The sequence below is a fragment of the Lagenorhynchus albirostris genome, chromosome 19 (genome assembly GCF_949774975.1).
Source record: "Lagenorhynchus albirostris chromosome 19, mLagAlb1.1, whole genome shotgun sequence".
NCBI classification, from domain to species: domain Eukaryota; kingdom Metazoa; phylum Chordata; class Mammalia; order Artiodactyla; family Delphinidae; genus Lagenorhynchus; species Lagenorhynchus albirostris.
In genome coordinates, this window is record NC_083113.1 from 15,950,620 (window position 1) to 15,971,382 (window position 20,763).

The following is a 20,763-nucleotide window of genomic DNA, read 5'->3' on the forward strand; positions in this document are numbered from 1 at the left end:
AATTTTTAAAAAAAGTCTCAAAGGATAAAAACAAATCTGTAATAGTGATTATGAGGGAATTGGGAGTTATTGGCAATTTTTTATTGGAAGAAAATGTTCATCAGTTATTTCAGCACTGATATTTAATGTTTTTAAATTTCAAACAAAAAAAGTACTAAAGTTGCATTTAGAAGGCAACTTTTATAACTGCAAAGTTTAAACAGGCACCAAAATGTTTATTGGTAGTTATTTAGCAAAATGATAGTCAACCACAGAAAAGATTATTATGATACCATTAAAAGGAATGATACATAAACATCTATGCTTGCTGAAATAGTAGCATGATAAAAGCAGGTTATGGTACAGCATGCATGTCACAATTACACTAAATAAAGCCTGTAAGGATATGTTGTGATAATTTGAAATAGTCATCTCTGTTTGGTAGGCTTACAAATAATCTTTATTTTTTTCTTGGTGTCCTCTTTTTTTTTTTTTTTACAATAAGAAAATATTAATTTTACAAAAGGAAAAAAGAATACAGCTGCCTTCAAAAACAAAGTTATAATTCCACCATGAATTCAAAGATAGCCTATGTAACACAATTTACAGTGTAATTTGGTAGGCCACAGATACAGAAAAGACGGCCCTAAAACATAATACAAACTATATAATCAAAGCAGAGAATAATTGGGAAGGAATTATGGAATAAGTAGTTTTGGGATAGAATCTTTTTTTGGGGGAAAAGGGAGTTTAATTTAGACCTTGAATTCACATTTTAAAATATATTTGATTAACTTTATGTATAAAATTACAAATACTTTAGAAAAAATAGTGTTAACAGAGTGTAACGGGTTGAAATATGCTGAGGTCCTAACACCTGGTATCTGTGAATGTGATCTTACATGGAAATAAGGTCTTTGCACATATAATCAAGTTAAGATGAGGTCCTTAGGGTGATCCCTAATGCAATATGACCAGTGTCCATATGAGAGAAGAGACACAGAGAGAACACAGTGTGGAGATGGAGGCAGAGATTGGAGCAATGAGTCTACAAGCCAAGGTATGTCAAAAATCACTGTTACAAGAAGCTAGGAGAAGGGCATGGAACAGATTCTTCCTCAGAGCCCCAGAAGGAACCAACCTTGCCAACAACTTTGATTGTGGTTTTTAAGGCTCAAAAACTGAGAGAATAAGTTTCTGTTGTTTTAAGCCACCTAGTTTTGTGGTACTTGGTACTTTGTTATAGTAGCCCTAGAAAACTACTACAGAGAGGAACTTTGATCATGCATTATCTGGGATTTTTTGTTTATTTTTTGCATTACCTGTTTTAAAATATATTATTATAAAGGTTATCAAAAGGTCTATCATTTATCCAATATGAATTCCTTCATGGTGGATGAGGTCACAGCGACTACCAAAGGCCTTTCCACACTTACAGTCATAAGGGCCTATCATTTATCCAATATGAATTCCTTCATGGCGGATGAGGTCAGAGCGACTACCAAAGGCTTTTCCACATTCCTTGCAGTCATAAGGTTTCTCACCAGTGTGAATTCTTTGATGTCGAGTAAGGTTTGAGCCTTTATTAAAAGCCTTTCCACATTCATTACATTCATATGGTTTTTCATCTGTATGAATTCTCTGATGTTGAATAAGTTCTGAGCTCTGAATAAAGGCCTTTCCACATTCTTTACATTCATAGAGTTTCTTGCCAGCATGAATTCTGTGATGGTTAGTAAGTGTTGAGGCACTACTAAAGGCCTTCTCACATTCCTTACACTTATAAGGTTTCTCACCAGTATGCATCCTGTGGTGCTGAATAAGCCTTGAATGTTGAGTAAAGGCTTTCCCACATTCCTTACATTCATAAGGTTTCTCACCGGTATGAATTCTCAGATGTGGAAAAAGTTGTGAACTCTTAGTAAAAGCTTTTCCACATACTTTACATTCATAGGGTTTTTCACCAGTGTGAATTCTCTGATGATCATTAAGGTTTGAGCAATAATTAAAGGCTTTTCCACATTCCTTACATTCATAGGGTTTCTCACCAGTGTGAATCCTCTGATGTTGAGAAAAATATGAACTACAACTAAAAGCCTTGCCGCATTCTTTACACTCATAGGGTTTTTCACCAGTGTGAATCCTCTGATGTCGAGCAACAAGTGAGCCACGACTAAAGGATTTCCCACACTCCTTACATTCATAGTTTTTTTCAGCAGAATGAATTCTCTGATGTTGAACAAAGTGTGAGTTTTGATTAAAGGCCTTTCCACATATTTTACATTCACAGGGCTTCTCTTCATTAATAGTTTTTTGATGTGGAATAAGAAACGTGGGCTGAATAAAAGTGGGTATGTCTTCATGGGTAAACATCACTTGACTAAAATGTCTCTTCTTTAGAGAGAGTAACTTGGTCTCACACATGGATTCCAGATCTGGAAGAAAATAAAAAGGCATATGCTCATTTTTCCTATGCTGGGAAAGGTTAAACTTCTGAAAAAGAAATGCAAAGATTAAGCCGAAAATATTCGGGAAAGTAGATGCTTAGACAGTTCCCAAATATGGCTAGGCAATTTGTAAAATTGATAAGAAAAGCACAGACATTAAGGAGAAGCAACAGAGGAAGTTGAAGAGGGTTAATTAGGGAAATAGATGACTCTGTAATCCTGGTGTGGATCAGAATCACCTGCAACTTCAATGAATCCATACTATTCAGGGCCATCCTCCACATTATACAGTGATTCTAATCATATATACATTTATATAAGCATATACTCACACACAGAGTGTCATACTCTATGTTTTGTTATTTGTGGATAACTGTCATACCTATAGGACTACTGAGGAATAAATGTGTTGAAATGTATAAATGGGGGTGGGAGAGGGTCAGCAACTCTAAGCAAAGGGTATGTTGTTGGCAAATTCACGCTGGGGGACAGCCCTCAACAAGTCTAGGGTGCTGAATGAAACTGGTGAGAATGGAGGACACGTAAATTTCTTCTGTGAATAGAGCCTCATGTATGTTGGGAATTCACTGAAAATAGTTTGCCTTGGAATTCTGTGATGCTGATGCTGGGAAAGAGAAATGGAATCTTCAAGTCATGGCAGTTATTAAGAAGGGAGGAACCTTGAGTGTTAGAAAGAAGAGAATAAGAATGAAACATTCTCTGTGAGAAAATAGGAACTCCATGTCAACATTTTCTGCTGCTCTGCATATATCTGCTAATTACCATGAAAACACTACAAGTATTGATTTGGGGCTTACAAATAAATCTTAGGGAGTAAGTGAATTCATAAATAATCTGTGAGTAATGAGGGTCAACTGTATTTTTAATAAAAGGGGGGCATAATTTCTGTTAAAAATGGCAGACAGTATATGTAAATTTACCAATTCTTGTTCACGAATCCACAGAAAAATTATAATAAAAGCTTAACAAGGGGAAAGGAAAACCCCACTAGGACAAAAGATACTGGAGAAGAAACAGTAGCAATAAAACTTGGAAACTGGAAAGCCAATGGATGAGTGCTAAGTGACTGCAGACTGGAGAATATCAAATTGAGCCAACAGTGGGTAAATTCCACAGTACTGATTCATGGTGCAAATCCCTACAAATGCACAAGAACTGGAGGCATCAGGCATTTCTAATAGTGGAGTGCAGAGAACAGTAAAAGCTGAAGGATGAATTCAAAGACTGTATCTCCTCCCCATCCCACAGGACAGGATGATTATAGTTGTTCATTCTCACAGAAAACTAGAAATCTAGAAAAATGGAACCAGAGAAAATCTGGACTCAGGAACATCCAGCATAGCTGTGGGCATGGGTACTGAACTGAGAAGAAAGAATTAACAGAAAATATACATACTTGTGATACAAAAAATACATCTGGTCTTTGTTTCCAGTTCCTGGCGGAGCTTCAAAAACCACTGGAACTTCAAAAACCACTAGACTGTCTTTTGTTATTCACAAGTGCCTTTTGATCATACCTGAATTTATGATAAGGAGGTGATTCACAATGGACCCTTAGTTTCAAGGGATGGGACTCATCACCACTCCCCACATAATGACACCCCCAGTAAAAAAACTTGGCAAGGATTGGGGGAAGCTTCCTGGTTGGTGAACATATCTATGTACCAGGAGAGTACAATGTCAATAACACAAAGTGTGGGTAGTGAGAAGTAAAAGTGTTTTTGTATGTGATTGAAGTTAAATTGTTATCAACTTAAAACATACTGTTATATTTTTGAAAGCCCAATGATAACCACAAAGAAGATACCTTATAGAGATTACAGAAAAGAAAAATAAAAAGGATTCAAAGCATATCAATACAAAAAAATCAAAGAAACAAAAGGAAGGCAGCAAGAGAGGAAAAGCGGGACAAAAGAACTACAAAAAGAACAGAAAACAACGAACAAAACAGCAATAGTAAATCCTTCAATAATAACTTTAAATGTAAATGGATTAAACTCTCAAATCAAAAGAGACTGGCTGAATGGAGAAAACAACAATATCCAATTATATGATGTCCTCCAGAGACCCACTTTAGATTTAAGAACACAGATAATGGCTGAAAGTGAAGGGATGGGAAAAGATAATCCATGCAAATGGTAACCTAAAGAGAGCAAGGGTGGCTATACTTACATCAGATAAAATAGACTTTAAGCTAAAACAGACTTTAAGCTAAAGCTGTCACAGAAAACAAACAAGGATATTATACAATGATAAAACGGTCAATTCACCAGGAAGCTATAACAATTATAAACATACCTGCACCCAATATAAGAGCACTTAAGTATATTAAGCAAACATTGTCAAAACTGAAGGGAGACATAGACAAAAATACAACAGCAGGACACTTCAATAGCCTACTTTCAATAATAGATAGAACAATCAGACAGTAAATCAAGAAAAAAAAGTGACTTGAACAATACCATAGGGCAAATGAACCTAAATGACATATATAGACTATTCCATTCAACAGCAGCAGAATATATTCTTATCAAGCATACACGGAACATTCCCTAGGATAGATGACATGTTAGTTCACAAAATAAGTCTTAAGAAATTTAAGATGGAAATCATATCAAGTATCTTTTCTGACTACAATAGAACAAAACTAGAAATCAACAGCAAAAGGAAAACTGGGAAATTTACAAATATGTGGAAATTAAAAACACACTTTTGAACAACCAATGGCCCAAAGAATTAGAAAATATCTTTAGACAAACAAAAACACTTATGGGATGCAGAAAAAGCAGTATGAAAATGGAATTTTATAGTTCCTACATTGAAAAAGAAGAATTGCAAATATACAACCTAACTTTACATTTCAAGGAACAAACTAAACCCAAAGTTAGCAGAAGGAAGGAAATAATAAAGATTAGGGCAGAGATAAATGAAATAGAGAGTAGAAAAACAACAGAAAAGATCAATGGAACTAATAGTTGGTTTACTGAAAAGATAAACTGACAAACTTTTAGCTCGATTAAGAAAAAAAGAGAGGAGACTCAAATAAAATCAGAAATAAAAGAGACATTATAACTGATGTAACAGAAATAAAAACTGTCATAAAAGAATACTATGAACAATTATACACCAAGAAACTGGATAAACTGGAGGAAATGGAAAAATTCCTAGAAACATACAACCTACCAAGGCTGAATCATGAAGAAATAGAAAGTCATGAAGAAACAGAAAGTCTAAATAGAAAGTCTATAACTAGTAAGGAGACTGAATTAGTAATAAAAAGCCTAGGCTCTTCTTTGCTGGGAGGTTCCCTAGTGAATTCTGCCACACATTATGCCAATCCTTCTCAAACTCTTCCAAAAAAACTGAAGAGCAGGGAAGACTTCTAAACTCATTTTATGAAGCCAGAATTACCCTCAGACCAAACCCAGACCAGGAAGTCACAGAAAAGAAAATTACAGGCCAACATCCCTGATGAATATAAATGCAAAAATTCTCAATAGCACACTAAAAGGATCATACATCATGACCAACTACGATTTATCTGTAGGATGCAAAGATGGTTCAACATACAAAAATCAATGTGATATACCACATTAACAGAATAAAGGATAAAAATCACACAATCATCTCAATAGATAAGAAGCATTTCATAAAATTCAACATCCTTTCATGATTAAAAACTCTCAACAAACTTAGAAGTAACATTGTCCCTATTTGAAAATGACATAGAAAAAACCCTAAAGGCTCCACATAAAAACTGTCAGAATTAAACAAATTTAGTTTTCAGTTGCACGATACAAAACTACAGTGTTTCTATACACTAACAATAAACAATCTGAAAGGAAATCAGGAAAACAATTCCATTTATAATAGCATCAAAAGGAATTAAATACTTAGGAATAAACTTAACTAGGGAGATGAAAGACTTGTACAGTGAAAACTATAAAACATTGAAGAAATTAAAGATGACACTAAATTAAAGATGACACAGCGATCGCGTGCTTGTGGACTGGAAGAGTTCCTACTGTTAAAATGTAATCTACAGATTCAACGCAATCCTTATAAAAATCCCAATGGCATTTTTTACAGAAATATTAATAGAAAAAAAATTGGAAGAGCTAAAAATAATCTTTAGGAAGTGTAAGAAAGCTAATGGTATCACACTTTCTGATTTCAAAGTATACAACAAAGCTACAGCAGTTAAAACAGTATGGTACTGGCATAAAGACAATCACATAAACCAATGAAACAGAATATGCTAAGCATGTTTTAAAGATTTATTTAACTCATTAATGAGAGGGCCAGAGGAATGATCAAGCTAGTTCCAATTATCTAGGAGAGATTGAGTTCATATGGTACCCTAAAGAATGCAGGAATAACATCACTAAGTTGGATACAAAAACGAGTTACTGAGTTATAGGATAATAAAACCATACTCTTCAGCTACCTTTTCCACCAGACGAATCATTCGCAACTTATCAATCTTTTTAAATTTAACATCTAATTTTAAGAGAACCTGGTCCCTAATGAGTAGTAAATAGTAAGTGAGACAATGATACATTTCCCAAGATAATTAAATAATCCTCGAATGGACCCGATAGATGATACACTGGTATGACATTTGAAAGACATGAAGTATTTATCCTTTTGCATTATTTTCAATTTTAGATATATACCCCAAAGTGGGGCATATGTATACCTGTTTAAGTAGTACCAGATGGCTGTAGAGAAAGGCAACACCACTGTATACTTTCACCAAAAGTGCATAAGAATTTCTTTGTCCCCACCCACAGTTGTCATTACCCAGCTTTCTACTTTCCTAGCCTAATAAGTGAAGTGAAATTTCATTATTGCCTTCATTTGCATTTCTAATTATTAATAAGTATGAACATCTGGTAGGCTTATTAGCATTTTAGTCTTGTTAACCTTTATTGGTATTTTTATTGGGGTCACTAACTTCTTCCTCTTAATTAGCAAGTATCTTCTAGTCTACTGTGCATTAAATTTATCTATTGTGTCCTTCATTTAGCAGAAATCCTTAATTCTGATGTATTTCCAGTTCATGTTTTTGCTGTATGGTTTGTACTTTTGGAGTTTTATTTATTTATTTATTTTTAACAATATTTACTTAAAAGAAAAAGGAAAAAGAAAAGGTTCAAAACCAGAGTGTGATGCCCTGTTAAGTATGTCTAATATGCATTCAAAGTACTGGAAAGCAATTTTACCAAAGGGCAATGTCACTAGGACATGTGGACCGTAATTACAAAAGAAACTTTGAAACATAAATGTGCCCATGGAAAAGAATAAAGAGAGGGAACAACGGCAAGGACACAGAACAATGAGCAGGTGCTTTGAGAGTAAGGCTCTAAGAAATGACTTGGACATTGGCCCAGGGCTGAGGTGGATATCTGGCCAACAGTCTGGGTTCCGAAGGGTAAGAGTACAATTAGCAGGATTAGAGAAGGCACTGCTTCAACCTCCAAACAAGTCTCTAGTTCTCATTCCCAAGTGGATATGCTTTCCGGATTTCAACAAGGTCTCCTTGGGAGGATTAGCTCTCCGCTGTGTAGTAACGATACAGAATACCTAAGAGAACATGGCCTATGATGGGGAAGATCCAATACGACCAGCAGCTTTTGCACGTGTTGCTTTTCGGAGGGTCCTTGCTACCACTTCCACGTTTCTTTGTTTGTTTTTAAAATATTTATTTATTTTGGCTGCACCGGGTCTTAGTTGCAGCACATGGGATCTTTAGTTATGGTATGCATGAGGGCTTCTTAGTTGCAGCACATGGACTCTTAGTTGAGGCATCCATGTGGGATCTAGTTCCCCAACCAGAGATTGAACCCGGGCCCCCTGCATTGGGAGCACAGAGTCTTACCCACTGGAGCACCAGGGAAGTCCCCCACTTCCAGGTTTAATGTAATTCAGAGGCACATCACCAATATAGTACTGCTTGAGCACTTCTCTGGCCTCAGACGAGAGGCCTATATCTTCAAAGCTTTCAGTTGCATCTCCACGAGCTTGTTCCAGCAGAACCTCTTCTCCACCAGGATGCTTGTTAAGGAGGCAGGTGACATCACAGACTTGCCCGTGGATCACCAGCCATATCTCCTTCAGGGAGTTGCGCTTTGCCACCTCCTCCAATCGGTAAAAGGTAACTGAGGTCTCGACCCCCTTGCCCTTTCCCATTGCTGCTGCTTGCTTCCACAGTCGCCATTGGGCCTAAGCTCTTCTCCACCACTATCCAGGTTTCCGCTGACAACTTCCTTGAGGTAGACTTCGTGCTCCTACTTCTGGAGTTTAAGGTAAGTTATCTTTCTTTGTCTATTTTTCACAAAGATTTTCTCTTTAAAAAGTTTAAATATTAAAAAATTTCCTTTTTAAACAATAGTTTTATTTTTCACGTTATATATTTAATACTATTTAATTAATTATAAAAAAGTGGAAAAAGAATAAACAGAGATCATGTGGAAAAGTACAGGGTCAAGGAAAGATAGAGAAGGGAGTGAGTAAGCAAGTTGGTAGGGAGGAAAAGCAATAAGTGAGACACAGGGAAATAAAAACAAAAAAAGCAAAAATACTCCAGAGGCTAAGTAAACCTTTGATCTGAAAAATAAGGTGATATTAGATATTAAAAAATACAAGCCAAAGAAATAAAGACACTCGTACTGGCATTATACCATAACAAGACAATAGAGTGCTGAGAAAGACTCATATATGCGAATTTATTATCCAATAAAGATGGCACCAGAAATCAATGAAGAAAGCTCAATTCTTTTACAGATGATAGAGAGGAAAATGATTCAATTTATGGAGGAAAAAAATTCTGGATCCCTGCCTATAAAATATTTAAGGTTAGCTGAGACCTACGGGGGGCAAGGAAGGAGATTCACAAACTCTTGCCTAGGTTCCTAGAGCTTTGTTGAATCCAGAATTCTCTCTCAATGGAGGCATGGTCTAATTCTATCACTATCTCGATAGGTTACATCTACTTCCAAGGATCCAACAATTAATTTCTATTGAATCAATACCACTTCTGTATTTTTTGACTGTTTTATAACTTTTTTCTGAGCTTCCTATTTGTTCTTCTTGTTTGCTGAATTCTACTTTGTAGAAATTATTTACAGAAATGTTCTAGCTCCCACATTAAACAATGAATTTCTTAATAAGTCTACATATTTTTTAAACTATGTAACACCTAGCAGACTACTTGCACAAATTAAAAAATCAAACTTTTTTAGAAGACTGTTCCAAAATGTTAATTCTCCAGAAACTGATGTATAACTTTATTTTAACCTTAATCAAAATGTCAGCAGTTATTTTTATGTGTGTGTGAATATTAATAAGCTGATTCTAAAATTTATATAAGGACTTCCCTGGTGGCACAATGGTTAAGAATTCGCCTGCCAATGCAGGGGACATGGGTTTGAGCCCTGGTCTGGGGAGATCCCACATGCCGCAGAGATACTAAGCCCGTGTGCCACAACTACTGAGCCTGCGCTCTACAGCCCGTAAGCCACAGATACTGAAGCCCATGTACCTGGAGCCTGTGCTCTGCAACAAGAGAAGCCACCACAATGAGGAGCCCGTGCACAGCAACAAAGACACAACGCAGCCAGAAATTTAAAAATAAATTTATGAAAAATAATTATAATAAAATAAATTAAATTTATATTAAAATTATCAAGAAGAAGAAGCAGGAGAGCTTGCTCTGCCAAATAAGCCTTATTATAGACTACAGTACTATTATAGTGTGGTATTGGGACAAAGGTAGACAAGCCAATGGAACAGAATAAAGTTCAGAGACAGACTCACAGATAGGGCAACACATGATTTATGACAAAGGTAGCATTATAGAGAAAGGGAAAAAGTCTTTTCAGTAAACATTGCCTGGTCAATTAGATATTTACATGGAAAAATAATGAAATTTGACCCCTACCTCATACTATAAACAAATATCAGCTCCAGGAAATTGGAGATCTAAATGTAAAAAGTAAAACAAAAAAGCTACTAGAACATAACACAGGAAGCACCTTCATGACTTTGGGGTAGGCAATGAGTCCTACACAGAACACAAAAAGCAACAACTATAAAGGAAAAGATAGATAAGCCTGACTACTTAAAATTAATAAAATCAAAAGACAGCACTAAAAGGATAAGAAAGTGAGCTATAAGGTGGTAGATGATATTTACAAAGACTCATATACAGAATATACAAAAAACTCCTTCAAATCACTAAGAAAAATTAAGACAACCTAATGAATAGAAGCAAGAAACTTAAACGGGCAAGTCACAGAACACACACACACATATACACCTGCAGAATGTCTAAAATTAAAAGGTCTAGCAATATCAAGAACTGGCAAGGGCTTCCCTGGTGGCGCAGTGGTTAAGAATCCGCCTGCTAATGCAGGAAACACAGGTTCGAGCCCTGCTCCGGAAGGATCCCACATGCCACGGAGCAACTAAGCCCATGGGCCGCAACTACTGAGCCTGCTCTCTGGAGCCTGAGAGCCACAACTGCTGAGGTCCACACGTCTAGAGCCTGTGCTCCGCAACAAGAGAAGCCACTGCATTGAGAAGCCCATGCACTGCAACAAAGAGTAGCCGCCGCTTGCAGCAACTAGAGAAAGCCCACACACAGCAACGAAGACCCAACGCAGCCATAAATAAATAAATAAAATTAAAAAAAAAAAGAACTGGCAAGAATGCAGAGGAATAGCAACTTTCACACTACTAGTGGAAGTATAAATTGGTATAACCACTTTGGAAAACTGGCATTATCTTTTAAAATTGAACCAACACATATCCTATTACCAGTAATTCCACTCCTGGGTATACACCCAAAAGAAATGTGTACATATATGCACCAAAGGAATGTTCACATAGCTAAAAACTGGAAAACAACCCAACGGTCAATAGTAGAAAAGACTTATTTATAATAATTAGCAATATACAATACACACTATAAAATATATTCATAGAATGGAATACAGCATAGCATTGAGAATGAACATCAGCTATATGCAATAACATGGCTGATGTGTCCCATAAACAAAGTTGAGAAAAAACAAAGGCAAAAGTATAAATACTGTATGATTCCACTTATATTCAGCTCAGAAAAAGGCAAAATTATTTCACGGAGTTAGAAGTCAAGAGGAGGACAAAGAGGCTAGTGATTGGGAAAGGGCAGAAAGGATTCTAAGGTGCTAGTAATTTTCTATTACTTGTCTGAAGTGGTGGTTACATGGATGCATTCACTTGTAATTCTTCACACTATACAATCACTCATGTAGTTTCCATATGTATGTTATATCTGAATTTTTTTTAATGGAAAAAAAAATCAAATGTTTGATAAATGAAACAATGAATTACTATCCAGGACAACCTGGTTAATGAAGTTAACAAACACTTAGAAAGTCAATAAAATGAAAACCAGTATTGAAACACATACATACAACACACACACACTTCTTAGGGTGGGAATATCTACTGTTAATACAAGTCTAAATGCAGCAGATCCTATGAAGGAATGAAATCTAAAAGGTGGGTAGAATAACTCTTAGAAATGACAAAGGAAGGTACTTGCTACATTGGACTGGGAATAAAGTATAAGAGAAAAAAAGCAAGATACCTCTTTTATGGAAGAGGGCTTAGGTTTTTGAGGGGAGTTTTCTGATAACATCTTATATAGGTAATACCTCCACAGGCTCTGCTCCTGCTCTATCACCTCTCACTTACCTGAACAAAGGCCTCTCGTCAGCTCTCTGTCAACCATCCAGGGCTCTTTTCCTTGTTCCAATAAGGAGATCACAGTTGGCTTAGAACTGGAAAGTCCTGATCACAAGAAAAGACATGGGACATGGTTATGCTGTTGGTGTCCCAGAAATCAGATCCGGTCCCTTGGTGATCAAGAAACAGATGCCCCTATAGGGAAGGACCAGAGAAAGATGAAGATGAAGCTTCAGCCACAGCCCAGTGGAGCTGCCCATTTCCAACTCTTGCATTCCATTCCAACTCAACCATTCCTTGGGGAACAGAGTGCAGAAATTTTGCTGGTTACTTGAAATGTGTAATTCACAATGGAGAAAGGACACATTCCCAAGGGCAGACTCTGAATTTGGGGGGATAGTTATCCTTACCCACTGAAACCAGGTTGCTGAAATTCTCCAACATCACTTCTTTGTATAAATTCATCTGACCAGAGTCCAGGCACTCCCATTCCTCCTGAGAGAAGTTTATAGACACATCCCTGAACATCACTGACCCCTGAAACAACAAACATGCTTTCACAATGGAAAGAGAGAAGAAAAAGATGATAGTAGATGAAGTGGTAGAGGGCTCTACATAAAAGGACAGAGATTATTAATCAAATCGAAGGAGCTGGAATCGATTAAATCAATATAAGACATATCTCCTATATACGGATGGGTATGTCTAGGAATGTGCAAACAGAGTGGACTTTTCCAATGAGATGAAATAGCAAGCATGCAGTTCAGTGCCTGGCCACAGTAAAGTCTGCATAAATGAGAATTCCTTCCCATGTTCTCTTTAAGCCCCAAGAGAGGGAAAAATGTGATGGACTTAAAAAAAAAAAAAACCTTATATTTTGGAGTAAAATTTCAGAATATCAGGGAAAAACAGAACTTTCTAAAAGCTTCTGTGGATCACATAAAAAATTTCAGGAATCAGAATGGCAATGGATTTCTCAACAGCACCATTTAAAACAAGAAAATGAAGTGATTCCTTTAATATTACAAGAGACAACAAATTCTGGCTGAGAATTCCACACACAGCCAAAGCTAGTATGAAGATTATATACAAAGTAAGACTAAATACCAAAATTGGTTTGCAATAGTAAGTCATGCTTTTCCACTAAAAGGGGACGGAAGGGTGGTAATCCACAAGATAAGCTAAATTCTTAGAAGAATTCCTTGATCGGAAATTATGGCTTTGCATTTTGTTGTTCTATTTCCTGAAAATAACTTGGAGATGCTCCTGATTTGTCCACCTACTGCTTTGATTCCTTGGATAACACTCATTTTTTCACTTTAAGCACAAACAAGTAATTGTTGCAGACGTCTCTGTATTTTGCAGCTGCCCTCTTGTAAGGTGCACTTTTCCCAAATAAAACAATTTTTAAAACCCATTTAAAAAAAAAAGAAAGATTAAATACCAAGTTAGTGTGACGATTAAATCAAGACAATTCTAGGGACTTCCGTGGCGATCCAGTGGTTAAGACTCCACACTTCCAATGTAGGGGGCGTGGGCTCGATCCCCGGTTGGGGAACTAAGATCCCACAAGTCATGTGGTGCGGCAAAAAAAAAAAAAGACAATTGTAGAACCATAGAGAATGAATGTTAAATTATCTCCTGTCTAGTTTTTCTTAGGAAGCTACTGGCCTAAGTGTTCCATCAAAACTAGAGAGTAAATTAAGAAAATGAAAGGTATTATACTCTGAAACTAGAAAACTAACATGAGAATGGTGAACTAAGTCCAGTATAATTGTAAAAGGCAAGTCCCCAAACAATATCTAGACCTAGAGAGCAGACCTAGAGAGCAACACCTAGAAGAGGAGGATAGAGGACTATAGTAAAGAAACTGACTACTGAGCGAAGAGGAGTTCAGATTAAAGAAACAAAGCAGCTTAGTAGGTCCCCCTTTTCACACTGTAAGCTTCTAGCTTGGAGCAAACCTGAGCTCAGAGAAAAGGCTTTAAATGAAATTTGCACATTATTATACTCAACTAGAGGTTGTAATTAGTAAAATGAGACTGATCTTGTGACTGAAAATAACCAAAGAATACCGAAGAGTGATCAAAACAATTATAAGGACTACACAAGCTTTTATTCAGAGCAACAAAAACATTAGCCAGAGTTGAGAGTGGAAATTATAGGGGAAAGAAAATCCTTTTGCTTGCTCCCTATGGAGTCCTGCTTATTTCAAAGTGTTGGTTATAAGTTGATTTGATTTTCCAGGTACACAGTCATAGCATCTGCAGAAAGTAATAATCTTACACTCTCTTTTCTAATTTTTAACCTAATTTTTCCTCTTGTCTAAGTGCTTTGGTTAATACCTACAGAACAATGTTAAATAACATTGGTAATGCTGTATACCCTTGTCTTTTTCTGATTTTACCTGGAATGTTTCAGATATTTCCTGATTAAACATTAGGTTAGCTTCTAAGAACAAAATTCATTTTATTCCTTTTAAAATTTATTTTCCACTACAGTATACTACCTCCCTAGAATTACTCCCATTAATATTGGGCAATAATCTTCATTACAGAGATGGTGAGTGTAATTAGAGGTTGATGGGGAAGGGGAACCAGATGCTCTGTTTGGGCTTCGGCAAAGGAGAATGGATTAGGAAAGACTCAGCCCTTTTCCGAAGAAATTCAGATAGAAAGGCCTTACACTGAACAGACTTGGGGAGACTGATTCTCATCCTGGTTTTCTTTGGCTCTGTACCAAACACACATTTTTAAAATTGAGAGTTCCAAATTTAGTTTCAGCTCCCAATTTATACCTTCAGAAAACACAATCCCTATTCTGAGTCCTCTACCTTGGTACACTCTAATTTTCAGATATGAGAATCATAAAGTGAACTGAGAGCCTTATGATTTGGTGAGCTCCCCAAGATTAGAAGTGTTGAAACATAACTGAATAAAGATATTTCTTTCTACCAGTTAGAAGAAGAACCCCAAAACTCTAGCTACCTGCCATGCCCTCCACTCCTGTCCTGAAACAAGGCAAAGTTCTTTTGCCTAATATTGCTTTGATTTTAGCTACAAGTATTAACTCTAAAAACCAAAAAGAGAGTAAGAGACAAAAAAAAAAAAAGGGGGAGAAATTATAACCTATGTATAATTAGAGCCTAAAAAGAAGAGAGAGGATGAGGCAGGGCAATCTTTTAAGATGGCTGAGGATATTCCTGAATACCTATCCACAAATTAAAAAAGCTTAACAAATTCCAAGCAGATAAATAAAAAGAAATGCACATTTAGGCACATCATACTTGAGTTACAGAAAGCCAAAAACAGAGTGACAGTCTTAAAAACAGCCAGAGGAAGAAAAGTCAAATTACCTCAAATGAGGAGCTAGAATAATTAAAAATAGGTTAAGTAAATAAACGGGATTATCGCTTTAAATATAAATATAGAATATTTACATAACCTTGGGACAGGGAAGGATTTCCTAAATAAGATACAAAAAGATACCACCAAGGGAAAAAAAATTGATAAAAAATTAGGGGGACTTCCCTGGTGGTGCAGTGGTTAAAAACCCGCCTGCCAATGCAGTAGACACGGTTCGAGCCCTGGTCCAGGAAGATCCCACATGCTGCAGAGCAACTAAGCCTGTGCACCACAACTACAGAGCCTGCGCACCACAACTACCGAAGCCTGTATGCCCTAGAGCCCACGCTGTTAACTACTGAAGCCCGCGCGCCTAGAGCCCGTGCTCTGCAATGAGAGAAGCCACAGCAATGAGAAGCTGTGCACCGCAATAAAGACTCAACGCAGCCAAAAATAAAAAAATATATAATAAAAAAGTCAGATTTTATTCGTTAAACTACCTTAAGGGAAGTGATAAAACAATCCAGATAGTAGAAAAATATAATCAATAAAGGATCCATATCCAGAAAATATAAAGAATTCCCATGAATCAATAAGAGATAATCCAGGGACTTCCCTGGTGGCGTAGTGACTAAGAATCCCCCTGCCAATGCAGGGGACACAGGTTCCTGGTCTGGAAAGATCCCACATGCCACGGAGCAACTAAGCCCATGAGCCACAATTACTGAGGCCTGAGCTCTAGAGACTGCGAGCCAGAATTACTGAGCCCGCATGCCACAACTACTGAAGCCTGCCCGCCTAGAGTCTGTGCTCTGTAACAAAGAGAAGCCACCACAATGAGAAGCCCGTGCACCACAACAAAGAGTAGCTCTCCGCAACTAGAGAAAGCCTGTGCGCAGCAATGAAGACCCAACAGAGCCAAAAATAAAATAAATAAATAATTTATATATTAAAAAAAAGATAATCCAAGAGCAAAATAAAAGATTTCAACAGGTGTGTCACAAAAGAAGAAACGCTGATAACCAATAAACATATGAAGTGCTGTTCAATCTCATTATTAATCATGGAAATCGCAACTCAAACCTACATGCATCTGTGTATATGTGTGTTTGTACAAATAAATATTTTAAATAAGTGTTGAAAGATTTCATGTCTGACACAGCTCATCTGACGAATAAACCATAATTCATTCACAAAAAAAAAGTGTATCTTTGAAAAATGGTATTTACAAAGATCATTTGACAACACAGGAGAATGATACTTTTTAGTAAAAATGTAGGATATAAAATGATAAATGAAGCATAATCTGATTTCGGAAAAATAATGAAAATACACCAAAATGTTAACACTAGTTATTTGAGTGGTCTCATTTCATTTTTTCTTGGTAATCTGTGTTTTTAAAATCTCTAAAATAATCATGCTTTTATTTTAAAGTCATAATAAATATTGCATTTAAAAAGAACAAAATTTGGGACTTCCCTAGCTGTCCAGTGGTTGGGACTTCGCCTTCCAACGTAGGGGGTGCGGGTTCGACCCCTGGTGGGGAAGCTGGGATGCCACATGCCTTGCAGCCAAAAAACCAAAGCATAAAACAGAAGAATATTGTAACAAATTCAATAAAGACTTTGAAAATGGTCCACATCAAAAAAAAAATCTAAAAATATTAAAAATATAAAATATAAAAATAAAAAGAAGAAAACATGGCAAACTGAAGTGGAGCCATTTTCCAAATAAGTAAACATTAGGTATATGGGAGTTATTGTGCTTCAGTAGCAGGCTCAACTATCCTTTTCTCCAGTGGGAAAATTATAGGAACCTATAATCAAATGGCATCTTTATTAAGCATTAACTTTCAGAAGAACGAAAGAAAAGAGGAAACCCCAACATACCCTGAAAACTGCTTGTATAAGTTCAGCATGCATTGTTTCCTTCTCTTCTGCGCCTCACCTGGAGAAGGATAGAACTTGGAAAGTAGAAAGTCATCGTAAGACACCTGGTTCTTCTTGTTGCTCAAACTGGTCAGGTCACAGGTCAGCCCCATCCCCATCCCCCAGCACAAAAGCGAATGAGATCAGAGGAATGGGGCGTCCCTTCCAATCCCAGTGTCTCAGAAGAAAGCTGAGGTTACTGCTGTTGAGGTCAATAATCTAACAAAACCTCGCAGAGATTTCCTAAGGACAGAGTTCTGGAGTAACAATCGCACAGCTGACAGGAGCCTCATACCCACATACACAGTGCCACATACCTTAAGCAGTCATTCTTAAAACAAGGGAACACGCACTCGACATCCGCACACAGAGCCAAACATGGTATCACAGATACAATCGCAAATTCAACACGGAATACATACACTCGCACAGTCGCAGGTACCCCAGTGTCGCGGGGTCACAAGCACACACCACCATAGGGGGACACAGTCACAATTCCACAATGATAGGCATCCTATATCTGCACACGGGTCGCATAACCTCCCCCTTCTCACGCCGCTCCGCCCGCACAGGCCCAAGTACCGAGCTCCATATCGGCCTCCGGTCTCCTCAACTTAGGCCTTTCGGGTCCCCGGGGGTCCGAACCTGCAGAGCTGAACCAGTTCCCCCAGGGGCCCACGATCTCACCTCAAGGATCTAACGCTCCCGCCAGGCGTGATGAAAAGTTCGAGTTCCCGCGAGAAAAGCGACGGGCTGCCGGGCCCTCTGGGAAATGTGGTCCACAGCGAGCCCCACGGCCGATTCCTCTCAGCGCCCTCGCTGCGTCCACCGGAAATGACTGCTCCTGCAACTTTCAGAGTTTAGCCAGGTCTCAGAGTTGCAGTTCGCGGTAACTCGGCACGCTCGGGCTCAGCCACCAGAACAGACCTAGCCCACCCGCCTCCCTCACACAGGAAACTCCGGCTCCGTTCTGGCCGGAAGTTGAGTCGGGCCATGAGGGCTTCTGGGAGGTGTTGTGTAGTGGAACTTCCGTTGGGAGGCGGGCGCGGAGGGTTGGTGCGGCATTACCGGCACCTGGCCCGGGCCATCGTGCGTGTCACCTTCACCCAGCCTCCCAGAAACTGCGCGCTAGATGCGCACTCGGGCGTTTCCGGCAGGTGACGCTACCGCGTCCCCGGAGCGGGACTTGAAGGAGGGCCTCAAGCAATCTGGGCTGAACCGGCGCGCGCCGCTGACGGGGCGGAGCCTATAAGGAGGCCCCGAGGATCTGGAGTAGTGGCAGTGCAGAGTGCTCGGGGTGGGAGTACGCTCCTGGAGCGTGGCTGGAGTTGTTAGAACAAGAAGCTGGTGGAGAGTTAGTGTGTGTGTGATTATGATGGTCTGTGAGGTTGTGATCCTGTGTGTATGTGATTGTGATGATGCGACAGTGATGGGGGTGTGGTTGTGTTGAGTGTGGTGGAGTAATTGTGATGGGATATTTTTGTCATGGTGATGTTTGTAATTGTCTGTGATTTATGATAACGTGTGTGGTGTTGTCTCTGATTGTCAGGTAGATGTGCAGTGTGTGTGAGTGTGGAGGTGTTTGCAATTGTGATATGTGTAGTGGTTCTTGTCTTACCACATTTGACTTTTGTGTAGCCTTTGGCATAATTGGTAACCGCTTGAAAAAATTTTCTGTATTTGGTTTCACGTGGTCTTTCCTCCCCACTGGCTACTCTTTCTTAGTCCCCTTTGCTGCCCTTTTTTCCCCCCAGCAGTTCTTGGCCCGGTTCTGTTGCTCTCCAGTTTCCCTTGGTGATCTTTTCCAGTTTTATTATTTCATCTTCCTGTGTCTTCTTTTATTATATGTATTAGTTATTGTAATCATAATAATGCTGCCTAACAAACCACTCTTAAACTCAGTGGCATGAAACAGCAAACATTTATTCTCCTGTTCACAGGTTTGCAGGTTCTGTGTTCAGCTTATCTAGGCTGGGCTTGCCTGGGTGGCTGGACTGCAGAATCGATTGAAACCTGCTCCACGTGTGTTCTTTCTGCAGCTCAGGCTAAAAGGACAGTGGTTACCAGGACGTGTTCTTCTCCTGGTAGATCACCAGAGTGCAAGACTGATCATAAAAACACCCTTAAAAACCTCTGCTCCCAAGTATACTAATATTAGGTTAGCCAGAGCTATTCAGGTGCCTCAGTGTAACATTAATTACACGCAGTCAGAAGGCAAGGCAGAGTTAAATGGCAAAAAGTGTGAATATGTAATCCTCTTAGAAGGGGGTGAAACATTGGGACCAAGATTCCAATCTACGACAATAAGAAACATGCCTCTTTATCTTGGTGAATGTCTTTTGGTCCATGTTCTCTTTTGTCTGATAATATTGCTTTTCGTGTTTTGTTATTGTATTTTCCAGGAATTTCATTTTACAACCCCTTCCCTTTATGTCTTTATACTTCAGGTCTGTCTCTTGTTAAGAGCATATTGCTGGGCTTTTCCTCTTTTTATCCTGTTTGACTGTTATTTTAATAGGTGAGTTTAATTCATTTACATTTATTGTGATTGCTGATAAAAATTTGTTTTATGTTCTATTATGCCTTCTTTTTTATTGTGCAGGTTTACCTTACCCCATTTCTTTCTCCAATGCTTTGGTTTCTTATCCTTGAATTTTTAAAAAATTAATTAATTAATTAATTAATTTTTGGCTGTGTTGGGTCTTTGTTCCTGCGCGTGGACTTTCTCTAGTTGTGGTGAGCGGGGGCTACTCTTCGTTGTGTGCGCGGGCTTCTCATTGCAGTGGCTTCTCTTGTCTCAGAGAACGGGCTCTAGGGCATGCGGGCTTCAGTAGTTTTGGCTTGTGGGCTGTAGAGCGCAGGCTCAGTAGTTGTGGTGCATGGGCCTAGTTGCTCTGTGACGTGTGGGATCTTCCTGGACCAGGGCTCGAACCCGTGTCCCCTGCATTGTCAGGCGGATTCTTAACCACTGTGCCACCAGTGAAGCCCTCTTATCCTTGAATTTTTAACATGCATGTTTAACAAAACACTAACTTAAGATTTTAGAACACTTGCCAACTCCAAACTACCCACCCATTTCTATGTTATTCTTATCTGATATTTTGCTTTCTTCTAATTTCAATTACCCCAAATTAGTATTTATTCATTTGCTCAATATGTACAGCTGACCTTTGAACAACGTGGGGGTCCGATTCCCTCCTCACCCCTTGCAGTCAAAAATCTAAATAGAACTTTACAGTTGGCCCTCTGTATCCTAGGTTCTGCAGCTGCAGATTCAACCAACCTCAAATCGTGTAGTAGTACTGTAGT

At 38.4% G+C, this 20,763-nt stretch overlaps 2 protein-coding genes and 1 pseudogene across 8 annotated transcripts in view; 1 reads left to right on the plus strand and 2 right to left on the minus strand.

Annotated features, from left to right (window-relative positions):
• ZNF568 (zinc finger protein 568) overlaps positions 1-20,763 on the plus strand; it is a 167,260-nt gene that overhangs the window by 45,934 nt on the left and 100,563 nt on the right. For 3 of the 7 annotated variants that reach the window (XM_060132352.1, XM_060132346.1, XM_060132343.1), the window contains exons 1-2: positions 18,498-18,751; positions 19,902-19,972. Coding sequence is in view for 1 of the 7 variants with exons in the window: in XM_060132342.1 (XP_059988325.1) it covers positions 18,587-18,611 (25 nt within the window). In the remaining 6 variants the exon portion in view is untranslated. Of the gene's footprint in view, positions 18,435-18,494; positions 18,752-19,901; positions 19,973-20,763 lie in introns of those variants that run through there. The other 4 variants (XM_060132341.1, XM_060132344.1, XM_060132345.1 and 1 more) reach the window with 3 other exon arrangements.
• On the minus strand, positions 676-18,136 carry ZNF829 (zinc finger protein 829). The gene is made up of 5 exons (XM_060132394.1): positions 18,037-18,136; positions 17,416-17,489; positions 12,593-12,719; positions 12,192-12,287; positions 676-2,414 (listed from the first exon to the last, which is right to left on the minus strand). Exons 2-5 carry the CDS (start codon positions 17,446-17,448, stop codon positions 1,435-1,437), a joined length of 1,236 nt encoding a protein of 411 aa, XP_059988377.1. The 5' UTR covers positions 17,449-17,489; positions 18,037-18,136; the 3' UTR covers positions 676-1,434.
• On the minus strand, positions 7,939-8,667 carry LOC132510150 (cytochrome b5 type B-like; annotated as a pseudogene).